General features: G+C 41.7%; 2 protein-coding genes across 3 annotated transcripts in view; both read left to right on the forward strand.

The window, feature by feature from the left end:
• Positions 1–8270: 8270 nt before the first annotated feature.
• Positions 8271–13778, forward strand: RPL24 (ribosomal protein L24). The gene is made up of 6 exons (XM_086409324.1): positions 8271–8313; positions 8445–8520; positions 9035–9145; positions 11783–11919; positions 12973–13036; positions 13656–13778. The coding sequence occupies exons 1-6, from the start codon at positions 8309–8311 to the stop codon at positions 13734–13736; spliced, it is 474 nt and encodes a 157-aa protein (XP_086265450.1). The 5' UTR covers positions 8271–8308; the 3' UTR covers positions 13737–13778.
• Positions 13779–14095: 317 nt separating this feature from the next.
• ZBTB11 (zinc finger and BTB domain containing 11) overlaps positions 14096–21386 on the forward strand; it is a 35161-nt gene continuing 27870 nt past the window's right edge. For both annotated transcript variants that reach the window (XM_086409196.1, XM_086409188.1), the window contains exon 1: positions 14096–17246. In XM_086409196.1, coding sequence (XP_086265322.1) covers positions 16937–17246 — 310 coding nt within the window. In that variant the 5' untranslated portion in view covers positions 14096–16936. The remainder of the gene's footprint in view (positions 17247–21386) is intronic.

Below are 21386 nucleotides of genomic sequence, written 5' to 3' on the forward strand. Positions count from 1 at the left end.
CATAACCTGGCCTCACCCTACTTCCCACTATTCATTCCACTAGTTTTCACTTGGTGCTTTTGATTGAGGGACTGACAAAATGAAACTTGTGTTTCAGAAAGGTTAAATTGCTCATATGACAAGAATGAATTGAAAGGTAGAATAGTGGTAGGAAGGAGACTGTTGGAATAGGAGATGGTAACCTTTTACAGAGTAGTTTCAGGAGAGTACTATGTACAAGTTTAAATAACATGAAGTTAAGAGACTAGGTAGACAGAAAACTGGAACAACATTTTGGATAGTGCCATTCTCTTGACAAACAAAAGAGATTTTTCTAATTAGGGTGAGAATTTATATTTGAAAGAAGTATAATAACTTCAAAGTTTTAAAACTAAGATGTTATTAATCTAAAGAATTTTGACACTGTAAACATTTTGCAAATGTGCCTTTTTACAATAAAAGCTTTTTATCTGATTTATGTTTTTTTATGTGACTTTTTGTGTTTATGTGAAGATTTGTAGTTCAGTCGCTCAGTTGTGTCTGACTTAGTGACCCCACGGACTGCTGCACGCCACATTTCCCTGTCCTTTACCATGTTATTAATCTAAAGAATTTTGACACTGTAAACATTTTGCAAATGTGCCTTTTTACAATAAAAGCTTTTTATCTGATTTATGTTTTTTTATGTGACTTTTTGTGTTTATGTGAAGATTTGTAGTTCAGTCGCTCAGTTGTGTCTGACTTAGTGACCCCACGGACTGCAGCACGCCACATTTCCCTGTCCTTTACCATGTTCCGGAGCTTGCTCAATCTCATGTCCATTGAGTCGGTGATGCCATCCAACCATCTCATCCTCTGTTGTCCCCTCTCTTCCTGCCTTCAATGTTTCCCAGCATCAGGGTCTTTTCCAAGAGTCGGCTCTTTGCATCAAGTGGCCAAAGTGTTGGAGCTTCAGCTTCAGCATCAGTCCTTCCAAAGAGTATTCACGGTTGATTTCCTTTAGGATTGACTGGTTTAATCTCCTGGCAGCTCAAGGGACTCTCAAGAGTCTTCTCCAACACCACAGTTCAAAAGCATCAATTCTTTACTGCTCAGCCTTCGTTATGGTCCAACTCTCACAACCGTACATGACCACTGGAAAAACCATAGCTTTGACTATACAGACCTTTGTCAGGAAAGTAATGCCTCTGCTTTTTAATACACTATCTAGGTTTGTCACAGTTTTTCTTCCAAGGAGCAAGTGCCTTTTAATTTCATGGCTTCAGTCACCATCTGCAGTGATTTAGGAGCCCAGGAAAATAAAGTTTTACTTATCACTTTGTCTCTCACTGAATTCTTTATACGATGACACATCAAGAACCTGAGGTTCATTATGTCCTGAGACCAGGTGTGATCTTAGTTAAAAGACCATGGGTTCAAGTCCCAATCTGATTTACACGATTTCAGAACCAGTGAATGATTGCCAGCCCACCATTCTCCAAAGCAGTGAGATTACAGGAAGGCTATCAGAACAGTCTTAAAGCATCAGTCCTAAATAGCATGAAATATCAGGGCCAAAATAATGTAGAAGAGTTCGCCATCTGAAGATGAGATACTAATCACTTGTATTCCTCCTAAATATCAGCTAAAATCTGAGAAAGAGAAGAGGTGAAAGTATAAATAAATTTCAAAAATAAAGTTACTGTGATATACTTTTCAGATGTCTTTATCAAACTGGGAAGAAGCTGACTTTTATTTAAAAGAATAATAAACTTAAAAAAAATTTTTTTTAAAGAATAATAAAGGAATCCTTGACAGTTTTATTTAGAGTGCTTCTAAAAGTCAGTGAAACCTATGTAAGTGATTTATCATATTTCCAGTTGAAAATTAAGCAAATGTTTAAATAAAATGTAATTTTAATTTATACTTGGAAGACTAAGGTCTTAAAAGCTCAAAAAGTTCATTTCTATAAAAGTGGTAGTTTTACTTTCTATCCTCCCTCCCAACTTAATTCATTTTTTTAAAAAAAAAATGGTGTAACTGTTAATTTTATGTGTCAACTTGGCTGGGCCATAGTACCCAGATACATGATCAAACATTATTTTGGATGCCTTCTGTGAGTGTTTTGGGATAAGATTTACATTTAAACTGGCAGACTTTAAGTAAAGCAGATTGTCCTCCATAATGTGGGTCAGCCTCATCCAATCAGCTGCAGATCTAAATATTTAGAACAAAAGACTGACCTCCAGGAACAGCAAGGAATTCTCAGGCAGACAGGCTCTGGACTTGAACTACAACACTGGTTCCTTGCACGGTCTCCAACCTGCCCGCAAACCCTGCTGATTTTTTAAACCCTAGGCTTCATAATCATGCGAGCCAGTTCCTTAAAAGAAACCTCTTCGTATATTTGTGCACATGGAGAACCCTGACTAATAAAGGGGGGAGAGAAGTATTCAACTTCCAACTAGATATCAAATACTGAAGTCTTCATTCGGTAATTATATATGATTGTCCGCCTCATTTGGGGTTCCATTGACATCAGCCAGAGATAGGACAAATTTGGCCAATTCAGAGAAAAATTTCTCTGAAGAGAAAGAAAATTCAGAGTAACAGTAAATTATGTGTCTCTCATACAGGGCATATGCCAGTGTTGCTGATACAAGTGATCTAACTATAGTAATTATTGGAATAGCTTTCCTACATAGTTATTTGAGCTCAGAATGTTACAAAAGTTTTCAAGAGTTTGCAAAAAATAACCTCCAAAGGAGTCTAAATATATCTTTAGTTATTCTCTTTGTCCTTCAGGATATATTTTCTATTTTAAAACAATGCAGCATGTATCAGCTTTAAAGAAAAAAAAAAGTTACTGTAAAAATCTTAGAAAATACAGGCAAGCAAAAAGTAAATATAAAAATCTTCCATAATTCCCCTACCCAGAGATAATCACTGGTAACATGTTAGTGTGTTTCCTTTTAAACTATTTTTATCCACTGGACTCCCTGCCTCTGTATTTTAACAAAAATGGATATATACTGTACATGGATTTGGGACTGGTATTTTCATGTAACATGTTTTATAAATTTCCCTGTGACTTCAGTTCATTTAAGTTGCTCAGTTGTGTTCGACTCCTTGCGACCCCATGGACTGCAGCACGCCAGGCCTTCCCTGTCCATCACCAACTCCCGGAGTTTATTCAAATACATGTCCACTGAGTGATGGACATGTGATGCCATCCAACCATCTCATCCTCTGTCATCCCCTTCTCCTCCTGCCTTCAATCTTCCCCAACATCAGGGTCTTTTCCAATGAGTCAGTTCTTCGCATGAGGTGGCCAAAGTATTGGCGTTTCAGCTTCAGGATCAGTCCTTCCAATGAATATTCATGACTGATTTCCTTTAGGATGGACTGCTTGGATGTCCTTGCAGTTCAAGGGACTCTCAAGTGTCTTCTCCAGCACCACAATTCAAAAGCATCAATACTTTGGCCCTCAGTTTTCTTTATAGTCCAACTCTCACATCCATACATGACTACTGGAAAAACCATAGCTTTGACTAGACGGACCTTTGTTGGCAAAGTAATGTCTCTGCTTTTGAATATTCTGTCTAGGTTGGTCATAACTTTTCTTCCAAGGAGCAAGTGTCTTTGAATTTCATGGCTGCAGTCACCATCTGCAGTGATTTTGGAGCCCCTCAAAATAAAGTCTGTCACTGTTTCCATTGTTTCCCCATCTATTTCCCATGAAGTGATAGGACCAGATGCCATGATCTTAGTTTTATGAATGTTGAGTTTTAAACCAACTTTTTCACTCTCCTCTTTCACTTTCAATAAAAGGCTCTTTAGTTCCTCTTTGCTTTCTTCCATAAGGGTGGTGTCATCTGCATATCTGAGGTTATTGATATTTCTCCCAGCAATCTTGATTCCAGCTTGGGCTTCATCCAGCCCAGCATTTCTCATGATGTACTCTGCATATAAGTTAAATAAGCAGGGTGACAATATACAGCCTTGACGTATTCCTTTCCCTATTTGGAACCAGTCTGTTGTTCCACATTCAGTTCTAACTGTTGCTTCTTGACCTGCATACAGATTTCTCAGGAGGCATGTCAGGTGGTCTGGTATTCCCATCTCTTTCAGAATTTTCCAGTGTGTTGTGATCCACACAGTCAAAGGCTTTGGCACAGTCAATAAAACAGATATTTTTCTGGAACTCTCTTGTTTTTTCGATGATTCAGTGGATGTGGGCAATTTGGTCTCTGGTTCCTCTACCTTTTCTAAATCCAGCTTGAACATCTGGAAGTTCATGGTTCACATACTGTTGAAGCCCAGCTTGGACAAGTTTGAGCATTACTTTGCTAGTGTGGGAGACGAGTACAATTGTGTGGTAGTTTGAACATTCTTTGGCATTACCTTTCTTTGGGATTGGAATGGAAACTGACCTTTTCCAGTCCTGTGGCCACTGCTGAGTTTTCCAGATTTGCTGACATATTGAGTGTAGCACTTTAACAACATCATCTTTTAGGATGCTGCACTCAAGTTCTGCTGCTGCTGCTGCTAAGTCACTTCAGTCATGTCCGACTCAGTGCGACCCCATAGATGGCAGCCCACCAGGCTCCCCATCCCTGGGATTCTCCAGGCAGGAACACTGGAGTGTGTTACCATTTCCCTCTCCAATGCATGAAAGTAAAAAGTGAAAGTGAAGTCACTCAGTCGTGTCCAACTCTTAGCGACCCCATGGACTGCAGCCTACCAGGCTCCTCTGTCCATGGGATTTTCCAGGTAAGAGTACTGGAGTGGGGTGCGATTGCCTTCTCCGCATTCAAGTTCTACCCTCAGTCTATTTAGGAAAATTCATCTAAGTACACCAGGTATTCTCAACAGCTGGTCAGAATTGGTCAGGCTGTCACAGTCCTTCTCTTTCCTTTAGTTCTTTAATTCTATTCAGATCTGTTAATTCATTCCTGAGAAAGTTTCCAACAGATGTGCCACTTTCTTAATATTAGTCAGCAACCTTGCTGGACTTTCCATATCTCTTCTACCACATTTTTAGGGTGAGTTGCTTATACAGAGTGTCCAGGAGAGGCAAATTTCCTACTTTACCCATCCTGACTTCTTGTGGTTGAACTAATAATAAAATTAACACACAACAGATAAACAGGAGAAAAACAAATTTAATTCATGTGCACAGAGGTCTCACATAGAGTTAAGTCCTAAGTAAGAAGTGGCCAAAGCAGACAGCTTTTATATTTTTTAGACAAAGGAACAATAAAAATTAGTAAGGAATTTAAGCAAAGCTTGGGCTTTGAGTAGTAAATTAGTAAAGAAATATCAAAGTCTGCTCATACAAAATTCTCTGCCATGAATTCCCTGTCTCTGGTAATAATGATGTCTTCCTACCTTTGCTACTGTACAGCAATAAAGTATTTATTTCCTTTTATTTCCTGCTTTCAGGGGGACAGACAGGAAGCTCAAAGTAACCTTCTTGCACCTACCAGTTTTCAAGTAAACTGAATTCAAACTAATCCGTATGTTATTGAGGCATAATTTGGAGCAACCTGCCCTGAGCTCCAACTAGCAGCATAAATCAATCATTGTATCTGTTTTCTAGTCAAGTATCGTCTCCTACACAATTCATGGATTGCTTTTTGCCACTCTCCATCAAATGCTGAACTATAGCCTTGGAGTACAAAATGAAGCAGGGCAAAGGCTGACAGAGTTTTGTCAAGAGAATGCACTGGTCATACCAAATGACCTCTTCCAACAACACAAGAGAAGACTCTACACATGGACATCACCGGATGGTCAATATTGAAATCAGATTGGTTATATTCGTTGCAGCCAAAGATGGAGAAGCTCTATACACTCAGCAAAAACAAGACTGGGAGCTGACTGTGGATCAGATCATGAACTCCTTATTGCAAAATTCAGACTTAAATTGAAGAAAGTAGGGAAAAGCACTAGGCCATTCAAGTATGACCTAAATTATACAGTGGAAGTGACAAATAGATTCAAAGGATTAGATATGATAGTCAGAGTGCCTGAAGAACTATGGATGGAGGTTCATAACATTGTACAGGAGGCGGTGATGAAAACCATCCACCAGAAAAAGAAATGCAAAAAGGCAAAATAGTTGTCTGAGGAGGCCCTACAAATAGCTGAGAAAAGAAAAGAAGCAAAAGACAAAGGAAAAAAGGAACTATATACCCATCTGAATGCAGAGTTCCAAAGAATAGCAAGGAGAGATAAGAAAACCTTCCTAAGAAACAATGCAAAGACATAGAGGAAAACAATAGAATGGGAAAGACAGATCTCAAGAAAATTAGAGAATGGGAAACACAGATCTCAAGAAAACAATAGAATGGGAAAGACAGATCTCAAGAAAATTAGAGATACCAAGGGAAGATTTCATGCAAAGATGGGCTCGATAAAGGACAGAAATGGTATGGACCTAACAGAAGCAGAAGATATTAAGAAGAGGTGGCAAGAATACACAGACGAACTATACAAAAAGATTTAATGACCCAGATAACCATGACGGTGTGATCACTCACCTAGAGTTAGACATCTTGGAGTGTGAAATCAAGTGGGCCTTTGGAAGCATCACTACCAACAAAGCTAGTGGAGGTGATGGAATTCCAGCTGAGCTGTTTCAAATCCTAAAAGACGACACTGTCACGGTGCTGCACTCAATGTGTCGGCAAATTTGGAAAAATGAGCAGTGGCCACAGGACTGCAAAAGGTCAATTTTCATTCCAGTCCCAAAGAAAGGCAATGCGAAAGAATGTCCAAACTACCACACAATTGCACTCATTTCACTGCTTATTTAACTTACATGCAGAGTACATCATATGAAATAACAGACTGGATGAAGCACAAGCTGGAATCAAGATTGCAGGGAGAAATACCAATAACCTCAGATATGCAGATGACACCACCCTTATGGCAAGAAGAGAAGAGGAACTAAAGAGCCTCTTGTTGAAGGTGAAAGGAGAGTAAAAAAGCTGGCTTAAAATTCAACATTCAAAAAACTAAGATCATGGCATCCAGTTCTATTACTTCATGGCAAATAGATGGGGAAACAATGGAAACAGTGATTTTCTTTTACTGGGCTCCAAAATCACTGCAGATGGTGACTGCAACCATGAAATTAAGACACATGCTTCTTGGAAGAAAATCTATAAGCAACTTAGACAGCATTTTAAAAAGCAGAGAGATCACTTTGCTGACAAAGGTCTGTATATACAAAGCTATGGTTTTTCCAGTAGTCATGTATGGATGTGAGGGCTGAGCACCGAAGTATTGATGCTTTAGTACTGTGGTGCTGGGGAAGACTCTTTACAGTCCCTTGGACTGTAAGGAGATCACACCAGTCAATCCAAAAGAAAATCAGTCCAGAATATTCATTGGAAGGACTCATGCTGGAACTGAAGCTCCAATACTTTGGCCACTTTATGGAAAGGGCTGACTCAACGGAAAAGATCCAGATGCTGGGACAGATTGATGGCAGGAGGAGAAGGGGACGACAGAGGACGAGATGGTTGGATGGCACGACCGACTCTATGGACATGAGTTTGAGCAAGCTCTGGGGGATAGTGAAGGGCAGGGAAGCCTAGCATGCTGTATTCAATGGCGTTGTAAAGAGTTGGATATCACTGAGCGACTGAACAACAAATCAAATGCTGAAATTATCTAGCATCACAAAGTGTTTAAGCGATCCAGGCATTGGCCCTCCTGGTGGGCCTGGGCAGAGAGGTGCCTTCTCCAGACAAGGTTTTCTTAGCAACCACCGGCGGCCAATCCACCTCTCCACCCCCAATAGGTGGCAGCTGAGCAAAGAACTCCTCCACTCCTGGCAGTCATCATTTCGCAATACTTCGGCTCTTACTTAATAGAGATTTAGTAAACTGAAGAAATCGATGTATGCAAGTGCTTTAGCACGAGTGCTGGCAAAATGAGATTTTAGATTTTACCTGCAGGGTATTCATCTGTGCATCATTAAACTATGAGAAGTAGAGGAGAAAGGAGCCCCCCCGACCCCTGCAGTTCACATTTCTTGCAGTAGGACGTGGCTCTTCGAATTACTCAAACCAATTGCCTGCCTGCCTACCTGCTTGACTGTCTTTCCCACTTTGCCTGCAAAGGCTCGATAGCCTCTAGCGCAATTACTCCAGGAGAAGCGGGCAGCAGCTGGGGAAGTCTAGACTTGTGGCCCAGGCGACGTGACGTCATCACAGAGAGCCGGGGTTAGGGAAAAGAATTGTGGGAGGAGAGTGCCTTTCCCAGGACCTTATAAGGCCTCTTCCCATAATCCTTTCCTTCTCTTCGCCATCTTTCTTTCTCCCCGGCAGTAGCAGCCATGAAGTAAGCAGGAACCCTGCATCCCAATCCTCTTCCATCTTCGCTCTGAGCGCCTCTCCGGCATCCCAGGCATGGCCTCTCCTAGCCGAAGATACCCGCCATCCCAGCTAATGGGCTTTCACTTTTCGTTACAGGGTCGAGCTCTGCAGTTTCAGCGGGTACAAGATCTACCCAGGACATGGGAGGCGCTACGCCCGGACCGACGGGAAGGTGAACGGCCGCGTGGGCTAAACGTACCGTGTACTTCTAAGGAAAGACCGGTCTCATTCGGTCTAAGCCGGGTCCTTTACCACGTCATTGTTGGTCCCTGAAAAGCTTGAACCGGGACCCTGTGTGCAGTATTTGTCAGAAGCCTCTAAGTGAATCAGTCTTGAGCTTGATCAAGGGTAGATCAGGTCGGAAGTTAGGGGCTTGTATAATTTTAATGTTCCGGTGTAACAGCAGTGGCCCAGAGAGGTATCTGGCTATTTTATGGAAATCAGGTCCATCTCAGGAGGGGCAGGATCCCTCCCACAATTTGACACCCCACCCCTCAGTATGAACGTAGGTTTGCTCCTCTCGGGAAAAGACAGGCCCAAACGCAGAGACGGTTTCTTGCCAGTTCTGTGACACAAGCCTTTTGGTCTGCGTGGATCTCAATTTTGTAAAATGAGAGGATATCACTAGAGTATTGACTTACTAATAATTTCAAGCTCAGGCTTCTACTTTGAACTTGTCATGACAGGTTTTCCAGTTTCTTAACGCAAAATGTGAGTCGGCATTCCTTTCCAAGAGGAATCCTCGTCAGATCAACTGGACTGTCCTCTACAGAAGAAAACACAAAAAGGGACAGTCGGTAAGTGAAACGCACTTTGTTAATGTTGTTCTAAAGTTGCTAAACCTCTTGAGCGTCAGTTGCTGCTTTATAAAACTAATCAAATGAGACGGTATGTGAAAATACTCTATAACTGTTGAGCATCAAACAGTAAAGTGAGAATGATTGATAAAAGGATTGCCTCCTTGTATCTTCAGCTCACAGTAAAAATTGAGTTGAAATATGACAGCATCCCCTTTCCAGAGTGAGTAAATTACATAAAGCTCACGTGAGTTATAGGGCACTATGGACATGTTTAAGATGTTTGAGTGGAAACTAAATAGTTCTTATGGAAACTTGTTATTGGTTATAATGCTTATAGAATTATTCCTAATGTAGGTATCATATCGCTAAGTCTTCCAGCATGTTAGTTTGTTCTTAAGACTGGATGTGTTTTTAATTTATAGCCACACAGCCTCTTTGTTGCTGCTCTTTGTTTTTGTGTAGTTGGGGTGGGCTTCTCCTTGGAAAACGCAGGCTCTAGTTCCGGGGGCTCACTAATTGTGTCTCACTGGCTTAGTTGCTCCAGGCAGGTGGAATCTTCATGGGCCTAGAAGGGAACCTGTGTCCCCTGCATTGGCAGTGGATTCTTAACCACTTTACCACCAGGGAAGTTCTGTATGTGTTTTTTGGAGTGGTCTTTTAGGTTGATGAAAGAGATTTTTGAGAAAAAGTTTGAGTGACATGGCAAGAAAATTATTATGGGAATTCAGAGGAAAGGAGAATTCTAAATTAAAAGTGAATGTGGGGGGGGAAATGTGAAGAAGGAAAAAAGGCTGGAAAATTCCATAAAGGAGCATGGCGGGTTATAGTCCATGGGGTCGCAGAGGCAGACACAGTCAGTCAACAAAGTTTAACACAGTATTTTTAAAAAACTCGTGAATGTGACATTAGGATTAGGGTGGCCCTTATCCAAACAGGGGGAGGGGTGGTGGGAGGAATTACAAATGTTGGTGGTGTTGTGGAGAAATTGTAACCCTGCATTGCTGAATGAAGATGGTGCAGGCACTGTGGAAAGTGATTTGGCAGTTTCTCAAAAAGTTAGAGAATTACCATCATATGATCCAGCAGTTCCAGTTCTAGGGCTGTATATATTCGAGAGGATTATAGGCAGGGATTTGAACAGATAAACATGTATGGTGATATTTGTAACTATTATAATGGAAACAATCATATGTCCCATCAGTGGATGAATGGATAATAAAATGTGATGTGTGGGTACTAAGTCACTTCATTTGTGTCTGTTGCTTCACTCATGTCTGACTCTTTGCAACTCTGTAGACAGTAGCCCACCAGGCTCCTCTGTCCATGGGATTCTCCAGGCATGGATACTGGAATGGGTTTTCGTGACCCACCTCCAGGGGACTTTCCCACTCAGGCATCGAACCTGTGTGTCTCTTAACATCTCCTGCATTGGCAGGCGGGTTGTTTTCTACTAGCTACCTGGGAAGCCCTTATTTAATGGGTGCAGTTTGTTGTATTGTGAAAAAATATTTGAGACAGAAATGGTGTTTGCACAACACTGCAAAGGTACCTAATGCCACTGAATTATACACTTAAAAATACTTTAGAATGATCAACTTAAAGTTGTATATATTTTACCACAATAAGAAAAAATATTTTTAAGTGGATTTGAGAAATTATAAATGGGTAAATACTAGCATTTTATCCAGTAAGATTTCATCTTTATAAAGTTTAAAATGAGCATTTGACTAACCACAAATGTGTCCTCTTTTCTCCATATGTCCCATTAAAAATTTTAAGATATTTTGCATATCCCTGCCTTAATAAACAGTTCAAGTGTATTTTATTTTTCCTTGGACTTAAAGGCAAGATCTTTCTTCTCATAAGTACTGTATTATAGATTTCTGGTATAGAATCTGCAGCAAATGTTTGAATTATGTTGATACTCCAACATTCCTTAACATTTGGTGGCTTTCCTGTCTTAATCAGTTTTCTAACTTGACTGTTTCTGCTAATGTCAGTATTTTGAGTAAAAACAAATCAGAGTTTGAGGTTAATTTTTTTTCCAAAAGCACATTCTTTATCATGAGCAATCATACTAAAATTGCTTTTAAAGTACTGTTCAGTTAATTTTCTTAAGAGTTTAACTTTGTCTTTTTAAATAAAGTAGTAAATAATCAGGATTAACCAATTTATAATTGGAAAACTTACCTGAATATTGCAGTATTTTATATATAGATGCTTTGAAAATATATTTGTATATCTCATTTCAAATAATCGCATGAATTGCTTTGGGAGGTTTTTTTATTTTTGGCAGTGCTTTGCAACATGTGGAATGTCAGTTTCCCAACCAGGGATTAAACCTGAGCCCCTGGCAGTGAAAGCTCAAAGTCCTAACCACTAGACCACCAGGGAACTCCCTGGTTGAATATTCCTGTGGTCTGAATTGTGTTTCTCCCCAAAATTCCTTGACCTCCAAGGTCAGGAGGTGGGACCTTTGGGAGATTAAACAGTCATGAGGGCAGAGCCACCATGAATGGGATTAGTGCAAAAGGTCCAAGGAAGAGCTCCTTTGTCGCCTTCTGACATTTCATTTCTCTCCCATATTCATGAAGCAAGGCTTCTAAGCATGCTTACCATCTTTTTGTTCTATAGGAAGAAATTCAAAAGAAAAGAACTCGCCGTGCAGTCAAATTCCAAAGGGCCATAACTGGTGCTTCTCTTGCTGATATAATGGCCAAGAGGAATCAGAAACCTGAAGTTAGGAAGGCTCAACGAGAACAAGCTATCAGGTAATAAATGTCACTATGGGCCATTTCAGTTATATGGAATTTAGGTTATGTATGGGTTTACAGAATAGAATCTTAATCTGATGTTATTTTGTGTTGTGATACTTGAATCTTCATAAGGATTGTCAGTTGTAAATGTTTGTGTTTAATAATACAGAAGTTTATACTATAAGTCTAAACGATTTGTTGAAATTCTGTATGCAGTTATAAAGGTACTATACAGTTTCTAATGTTAAGCTGATGTGGTTAATTACATTTGTTATTAAATCCTTTGGATTTATCGTACAAATAACTGCAGATGGTGAAGGAATATGTTATTTCTACTTTCCGCAAACACTGCTGCTGCTAAGTCGCTTCAGTCGTGTCCGACTCTGTGCGACCCCATAGACAGCAGCCCACCAGGCTCCCCCGTCCCTGGGATTCTCCAGGCAAGAACACTGGAGTGGGTTGCCATTTCCTTCTCCAATGCAGGAAAGTGAAAAGTGAAAGTGAAGTCGCTCAGTCGTGTCCGACTCCTAGCGACCCCATGGACTGCAGCCTACCAGGCTCCTCCGTCCATGGGATTTTCCAGGCAAGAGTACTGGAGTGGGGTGCCATTGCCTTCTCTGTCCCCAAACACTAGCCTTTTGTTAATAAGCTGTACCCTTAAGGGGTAAACTGCTTTTTGCTTGTTATCAGTTCAGTTCAGTCTCGTCCAACTCTGTGACCCCATGAATTGCAGCACGCCGGGCCTCCCTGTCCATCACCAACTCCTGGAGTTCACTCAAACTCACGTCCTTCAAGTCGGTGATGCCATCCAGCCATCTCATCCTCTGTTGTCCCCTTTTCCTCCTGCCCCCAATCCCTCCCAGCATCAGAGTCTTTTCCAGTGAGTCAACTCTTCGCATGAGGTGGCCAAAGTACTGGAGTTTCAGCTTTAGCATCACTCCTTTAGAATGGACTGGTTGGATCTACTTGCAGTCAAAAAAAGTGCTTTTTGCTTGTTATAGCGTTTTGTTAATAAGCTGTACCCTTAAGGAGTAAAGTGCTTTTTGCTTGTTGTTTTTAACTCCGCAGGGCTGCCAAGGAAGCAAAAAAGGCTAAGCAAGCATCTAAAAAGACAGCAATGGCTGCTGCAAAGGTAATTGTCAGATTGTCTAAGATTTCTCATTTAGAGCAACAGGAGGATTTATTTTTAACCCAAATTGTGGTAAATTAAAAATTTTTTAAGGAATTTAGTGTAAGGCTTTAATGAAAATGATGTCCATGATTGGTTTTTAGGTGAGTGATTCAGGACTCCAAAGAGGTCCTTTGCTAGAGCCTTAAATGTGTCTGTAAGTGTTATATAGAAATGAGAGAAAGGCAGAGTTTATTTTGAAATACTTCTAGGTTTTCAGTAAAAATTTTCTGTAATTTTTTAGAATTTAGTCAGTTTTTATCAGTGCTAAACCATTTAGATAACCATAGTAAAAATTTCAAAACCAGGAAATTAGCATTGGACCTTTTTCTGTTCTTAGGATATAATTGAGGATCCCCCACTGCATCTAGTTGTATCTCAGTTACTTCAGTCTTCCTCTTTGGCTTACATTTATATTTCATATAAAGGTAGAATTTTAACTTGAGGGGAGTTCTTTATATTAGGAACACAAATAATTAGGAACGCAATCTAGGATACAAACAATATGGGCATAAGAGCAGTGATTGAAAGAAAAGAAAAACTCAAATGGAATAATGCCACATAACATGTTCTCTTTTTACAGGCTCCCACAAAGGCAGCACCTAAGCAAAAGATTGTGAAGCCTGTGAAGGTTTCTGCTCCTCGAGTTGGTGGAAAACGCTAAGTCGGCAGATTGGATTTTTGAATAAAGATCTGACTATAACTAGATTGTGGTGGAATTTTTACTCTTAAAACAGGCATGTTTGGCCTACACAGTAATAGTAGTTAAGAATTTAAGAGCTAAGTATTCTTTAAACAGTTCATTTCTCAGGAATAATGCCTCCTACTACTCCTAATACAAGTCTCTTAAATGGAGAGATGTTAAATATTCATCTTTAAATAAGATCTGTATGGTTAAATGCAGTTCTTACTCACCTGAGGCTGTAAGGACACGTTATGTTGCATTATGTAGATTTTAGACTGCCTTTTGTTGTATAGATTGTGGTCCAGGTTGATTGCTAAAAGATGTGGGTTTGGTTTTTTTTTTTTTCCTGTCACTTCTGTTTGCAAAAAGTAAGCGTTTTTAATGGGCTGTTTTCTTGTTAAACTACCCTTTTCCATGATAAGACACATTTCATTATTGGGGATGCCTTTGGTTCTCTAGTATCTCACCTTTTAACCATTAGCTTATAGCTGAGCTAAAACTACTTAAAACTCACCTGTATTATCTGCTCTCGCTTCCAGAAAATAAGCTTAAATGAAGACTACACTTTTGGAGGGAGGAAGGGTCTGTGGTGTGATGCTTGTGGCACCTTAGTTCCCAAAGAGGGATCAAATCCCAAGCCCATAGCATTGAATTTGCTGCTGGACTGCCATGGAATTCCCTAAGGATGCAACCTCTTGAGTATTAGAAAAAATAGTTCTTGAGCTGGGAGTCTGACAGAGCTGTCCTTAAAATTGCAAAAATGTCTTGATGTTCAGGTTACAAGTCACTATATTATGTAATTGTTATATGAAAAAATAGTAATCATAATTGGTGTTAAGAGGCTTGCACATCTATGAAAATTAGATCATCCAATGTACCAGCACTCCACACCACCAAGTTGCAAGGATACAACAAGAAATAAGCTATATCCTCTTGAGAAATGTGATTTTATATATAGGAATAGTTAAATTTTTTTTTTTTTGGCTGCACCCTGTGGCATGTGGGATCTTAGCTTCCTGACCAGGAATGGAACCCACACTCCCAGCATTGGAAGGCTGAGTCTTAACCACTTGACTCCTGAGGAAGTCCCTACTGTAATTTTTTTTTTAATGAAATTTTAAGAAAAAAGGTCAATCAAAATACTCAACATGAATACAGAGGTACATGTTCTTTTGAACACAATAAAATGTCCCCTTAAAGCACTGCTTTTCTGGTCTTAAATGTCTAAAATGGAACTGCCCTATTGTGATTATCTTTCAGTCATGAATAGCTTGAAGTTTAGTAAGATATAAACACTAAATGAAACTGTCACTCAGTCGTGGGAACCCCATCGACTATGGCTTGCCAGGGTCCTCTGTCTATGGAATTCTCCAGGCAAGAATACTGGAGTGGGTTACCATTTCCTTCTCCAGAGGCTCTTCCCGACCCAGAGATCCAACATGGGTCTTTCTGGTATTGCAGGCAAGTTCTCTACCATCTGAGCCACCAGGGAAACCCAAAATACTAAACACCTGTTCTCATAGGACAGGAAGTTTTAGCTTTTCTCAGTAAGACCACTGGACCAGTTGTATAACATTTTATTAAAACCTTTCTCTATTGGCTCAAAGGCACAAGAGAATCTCCGGTTGTGTTTGGCATGAGAGGTAATTTCTATTTCTAACTTAGCTTCTCTTGGCCGTCCAGAAATTGTTTACTTAACATTTTAATCTATTTACATCAGTTGACGTATATTTCACACTGAAGCATTGAAACATACACATCCCATGGAGAGTGGATTTGGACATCAGTTCTGGGGACGGATGTATCTCCACCTTCTCACACCTCCCTCCCCTAGCTGTGGTCTGAAATGAGTGGCCCTAAGTAAACCCCAGGCCTGGTAGTTGTATTTTGCCTCGGACTGGGAGCTCACTTGGCTACAGCCAGAATATTGAAGTGCCTTAAGTATGCCGTTTGTTAATTGCTGCAGTCCCCACTGGCAAGTGCCTTGGAGACCTAGTATACCCCGCTTTCTGAGCCCACTGCTTTCATCTGCAGTCGGCCCTCACCTGTCTCCGCAGGGCTCAGCGCCTCAATCAGCGACTGCAGACCTAGGCAGGGTCAGGAGAGGGTTGGCTTTCAGGCTCCAGTAAAGCACCTAAGTGCCAGACCCCGGATGGTTTGGAATGTCGTAGGCCTGAGTCTCCTAACTGCTAGGCAGACTCAGTCCACGGAGAGGTGACCAGGGCGACCCCTCCCGTCTACCAGTGAAAAATCTGACATAGGACCTACATCTCACCTTGGAAAGTGCAGTTCGGATCGCCGTGGCCTTTGGTGCATTCAGTATATGTTGGGTGTAAAACCGAGTGTTTTTCTTCCCCAAACTAAAAAAAAAACAGTGCTAGCTCATCTTCACCATTCCTTGCCAACACGATTGACTTAATGGGTAAATTGTCACTACGTAAGCTGATCACTGCAGAATTATCCACGGGTAGTTTGGAACCAGCAGTATCTTAGAAACTACAGTAACTCCTACCACGGATGGATTTAAGTTTTGTAACACTTGACAGGAAAACTACATTTCCACGTGAAAGGACTTTCTTTGGTCTTATATTCAGGGGCTGTAGACCTCAATATTTTGTGTTTTATGTTTTTGGTTGTCTCAAAACGCAGACGGAGAAGATTCCATTGCACCTTGGGGTATCAGACAGGGTTAACTGCCCAGCAGCTCCTACACGTGCTCTGAGCAAGGGAAAGAAGGGGGAAATAAAAAAAGGGAAACTGCCAGGACTTAATATGTCTGCTCAAACTCTCTTGGCTCTTCCAGGCAGGGCCTACCCGCTTCCAAAATGTCCGCCCGCAGTCCTGACGTCACTCAGTCGGCTAGATCAAGCCAGAAAGCCATGGCGCTCCAATCAGGGCTCAGCTCCCTCACCCACTGCCCTTGATTTGCGTCACTTCCGGTGGTGCAGCAGCCATTTTGTCAGTCGCCAGCGGATACCGCGCGCTGGAGAAGTGCAGTTCCTCCTGGTTACCAACTCGTCCGTTCTCACTCTGCGCTGCGGGCGCCGTCGAAGAGCACTCACTGTAGACACAACCGGTCCTTCCCATAGTACCGCCGCTGCTGTTGCATCCGCCCGGAGCTAGTGCTCTGTCTTCCTTCCCTGCCACTGACAGGCGCCTTCAGGGAGCCGCCGTCAGCGATGTCAAGCGAAGAGAGCTACCAGGCCATCCTGCGCTACCTGACGAACGAGTGCGAGCCGTACGCGCCAGGCACCGAGGGCAATGTCAAGCGTAAAATTCGCAAGGCGGCCGCTTGCTACGTGGTGCGGGACGGGACCTTGTACTACCAGCGGCGGCAACGGCACCGCAAGACGTTCGCCGAGCTGGAGGTGGTGCTGCAGCCCGAGCGGCGCCGGGGGCTCATCGAGGCTGCGCACCTGGGCCCAGGCGGCACTCACCACACCCAGCATCAGACCTGGCACGACTTGTCCAAGACGTATTGGTGGCGAGGTACGACCTCGCCCGCGGCGAGAGGGAGGGCGGGCTGGCGGCTCGGTCCCAGGCAAGGCCCGCAGGCGACGGCAGGCCCGTCTTGCATCCGCGAGTGTGAGGTTCCCCGCAGCCTCCCCCCGGACTCCACTAACCTATCTAGCCTAACCTGTGCCCGGCGGCTAAGCGCCCGCCAGGCGTAGCCCAGAGGGTGGGGGACGCGAAAGGAGCCGCACTTCCCACAGGAAGGAGGCCGGGGAAGCTGGGGGCGGGCCCTGGCCTGGGTGGGGCGAAGGGGGCTTCCCCGGGGGCCGGACCAGCCGCGGGGAGGGGCCGGGACGCGCGGGCTGCCTTGGGCCCGCCTCCTTCGGCCGCGCGGGATGGGGCGGCTCCTTCTTAGCAGAAGCTTCTGGGCGGCGGTTGCGGATGCTGCGCTTTAAACTCTTGTTTACGCTGGTGGTTTGGGGGTAGCACGGTCCGCCCCCAGCCCAGCCGCTTTCTGCGATGCCTTCCCCTAGCTTGTCGGCCAGTGAACTTGAGGTTTTGCGGACCTACTTACCAGGGTTCATGATTGTGCTATACCGCGGCGTGAATAAGGAATCATGCAGTTGTGTGCAGCAGTGATTTCGAGTGACTGTTGAACCAATCATTTGAGCCTAGTTTTTAGGATAGGAATGTAATAGATGCTCTCAATTCTGGATATTTTAATGTCCTTCTCTTTGATATTGTGAAGAGCGCTTTGGAAACTGAGGCACTACGTCAACCCAGAAAAGATGCGGTTTCTGTGATTGTTCTGGTCCGGGGGAGTGTGGCTTTAAGTTTAATTCCTTGGGAGCCAGGTTAGGAAAGGAGAGAAAGGACCGTTGGTTGGTTTTTACCGCCCTCTCCAAAAAGTTGATGAGTATTCAGACTGTTTGGTTATCATTAATAAAAGTTTGCAGGCCTATAGAAGAGGTTTTGTTAGGAAGGATTCCGTATGGCTCTACAGAAATTAATTTACCGTAACTTACCTGTGAGTTAGGAAGTTCGACTACTGAATAGTTTCTCGAAGTTCTTTTCAGTTTATGAAATTTGTTAAATATTTCGTTTTGCTGCTTTCGTGTTTTCAAGAACAGTCCAGCTGTATGTTCTAAAATGCTTTCCCTTAATTTATATTACATTTTAAACCAATATCTAAATTGAGTTCCTGTAAAGAGACACAACTGTGAAGGAATAATAAGTAAATGCTGCAGTTTGTTAAGATTGATTTGTTTAGAGATAGAACAAAGGTCTCAGGTTTAATATTTTTATGGCATGTTAACATAATTACAGCTGAAGAAAATACAGGTCAAGTTTTTACATGCAAGTATAGTGCTGAGCACTTATCTTCACATATTTGTGTATATGTGTTCAGTTGTGTCCGACTCGTTGTGACCCCATGGACTGTACCCGCTAGGCTGCTCTGTCCATGCAATTTTTCAGGCAAGATTTCTGGAGTGTGTTGTCATTCTCTTTTCCAGGGGATCCTCCCAACCCAGAGATCCAGCCGGTTTCTCTTGCCTCCCCTGCATTGGCAGGCGGATTCTTTACTTTTGCGCCACCTGGGAAGCCCTGTCACCTATTAAGCTTCATCAGACCATGTAAATTGGAAACATTTATGTCTCTGTATTGCAGATGGGAAAATCAAAAGCACTAGGAGCTGATCTTTGGGATTTCAGACTTTACTATTATATGATGCTAAATGGAGTTTTAATGTTCAGAATTTTCCTTCCCTAAATTGATTATCTGTGAGTGATAGCTAATCCAGTATTTTGGTTTTTTTAGTATGCAGTGTCTTAAAAGACAAAAACTCCTGAGACTGTGTTTATGTTCGTTTTTTTAAAATAAGAAATACATTGACGGTTGTGTAGAATTTTGAAGTCCTTGAATGTCCAGACAGCTGTTCTCTTAAGTTTTGTACTAAACTGCAGAACTCAGAGGCTCTGAGATCCTTTAAGAGAATCCCCAAAGTCAAAATTATATTCATAATACAAAGGTATCATTTTCCTTTTCACTCATTCTCTCAGGAGTATACAGTGGAGTTCTCCAAAGACTATATCACATGTGCTTTATGGCATTATATTGAATGCATATATGATCGTGTCTTTTGTTAAACGACACATTAAAAAGGCAAAACTATAAAGTAGCACTGCTTTTCTCACTAATTTTTTTATGTTTTGGTAAATAGTATTTTTCATATAAATGCTATTTTTGTTAACATGTAATGAGTTTATCATACTATTTTATCTCATTGTTTTTTTTTCTTATTAATACGAGAATTCATAGTCAATAAGTATCAGAAGAGTTTGCTTTTGATTATTAGCTATTCATTTTGATGTTTCTTACATGAACACTTTGCTTGTTTATTTGTTTACTATAAGTCTACTAAAATTAACAACACTAGGGACTTCCATGATAGTCCAGCGGTTCTCTGCTTAGGGAACTAAGATCCAGCATGCCCCTCAGGGCAGCTAAAAAGAAAAAAGAAATTAACAAAACTATATATAGAGAAAAATAAACATCCTTAGACCTGGAACTAATATTGATAAAACAGACATTTTTAATTATTAGTTTTTAATGTGTCATACACTGCAAATGGACTCTCAGATTTATATTCTAAGTCCTGTAGACTATCTGGGCTAATAAGATTTGGAATGAATGACGGAGAAGACAGAATGATCTCTGTTCGTTTCCAAGGCGAACCATTCAATATCACAGTAATCCAAGTCTATACCCCAACCAGTAACGCTGAAGAAGCTGAAGTTGAACAGTTCTATGAAGACCTACAAGACATTTTAGAACTAACAACCCAAAAAAGATATCCTTTTCATTATAGGGGACTGGAATGCAAAAGTATGAAGTCAAGAAACACCTGGAGTAACAGGCAAATTTGGCCTTGGAATACGGAATGAAGCAGGGCAAAGACTAATTTTGCCAAGTTTTGCCAAGAAAATGCACTGGTCATAGCAAACACCCTCTTCCAACAAAACTAGAGAAGACTCTACACATGGACATCACCAGATGGTCAACACCGAAATCAGATTGATTATATTCTTTGCAGCCAAAGATGGAGAAGCTCTATACAGTCAACAAAAACAAGACCAGGAGCTGACTGTGGCTCAGATCATGAACTCCTTATTGCCAAATTCAGACTGAAATTGAAGAAAGTGGGGAAAACCACTAGACCATTCAGGTATGACCTAAATCAAATCCCTTAAGATTATACAGTGGAAGTGAGAAATAGATTTAAGGGTCTAGATCTGATAGAGTGCCTGATGAACTATGGACAGAGGTTCGTGACATTGTACAGGAGACAGGGATCAAGACCATCCCCATGGAAAAGAAATGCAAAAAAGCAAAATGGCTGTCTGGGGAGGGCTTACAAATAGCTGTGAAAAGAAGAGAAGCAAAAAGCAAAGGAGAAAAGGAAAGACATGAGCATCTGAATGCAGAGTTCCAAAGAATAGCGAGATGAGATAAGAAAGCCTTCCTCAGCGATCAATGCAAAGAAATAGAGGAAAACAAAGGAATGGGAAAGACTAGAGATCTCTTCAAGAAAATTAGAGCTACCAAGGGAACATTTCAGGCAAAGATGGGCTAGATAAAGAACAGAAATGGTATGGACCTAACAGAAGCAGAAGATATTAAGAAGAGGTGGCAAGAGTACACAGAAGAACTGTACAAAAAAGATCCTCATGACCCAGATAATCACGATGGTGTGATCACTCACCTAGAGCCAGACATCCTGGAATGTGAAGTCAAGTGGGCCTTAGAAAGCATCACTACGAACAAAGCTAGTAGAGGTAATGGAATTGCAGTTGAGCTATTTCCAATTCTAAAAGATGATGCTGTGAAAGTGCTGCACTCAATACGCCAGCAAATTTGGAAAACTCAGCAGTGGCCACAGGACTGGTAAAGGTCAGTTTTCATTCCAATCTCTGTCCCAAAGAAAGACAATGCCTAAGAATGCTCAAACTACCGCACAGTTGCACTCATCTCACATGCTAGTAAAGTAATGCTCAAAATTCTCCAAGCCAGGCTTCAGCAATACGTGAACCGTGAACTTACAGATGTTCAAGCTGGTTTTAGAAAAGGCAAAGGAGCCAGAGACCAAATTGCCAACATCCACTGGATCACGGAAAA

The sequence above is a fragment of the Bos grunniens genome, chromosome 1 (assembly GCF_055505025.1).
Source record: "Bos grunniens cultivar Pamir isolate PY7600 chromosome 1, Bosgru_T2T1.0, whole genome shotgun sequence".
Taxonomy (NCBI): domain Eukaryota; kingdom Metazoa; phylum Chordata; class Mammalia; order Artiodactyla; family Bovidae; genus Bos; species Bos grunniens.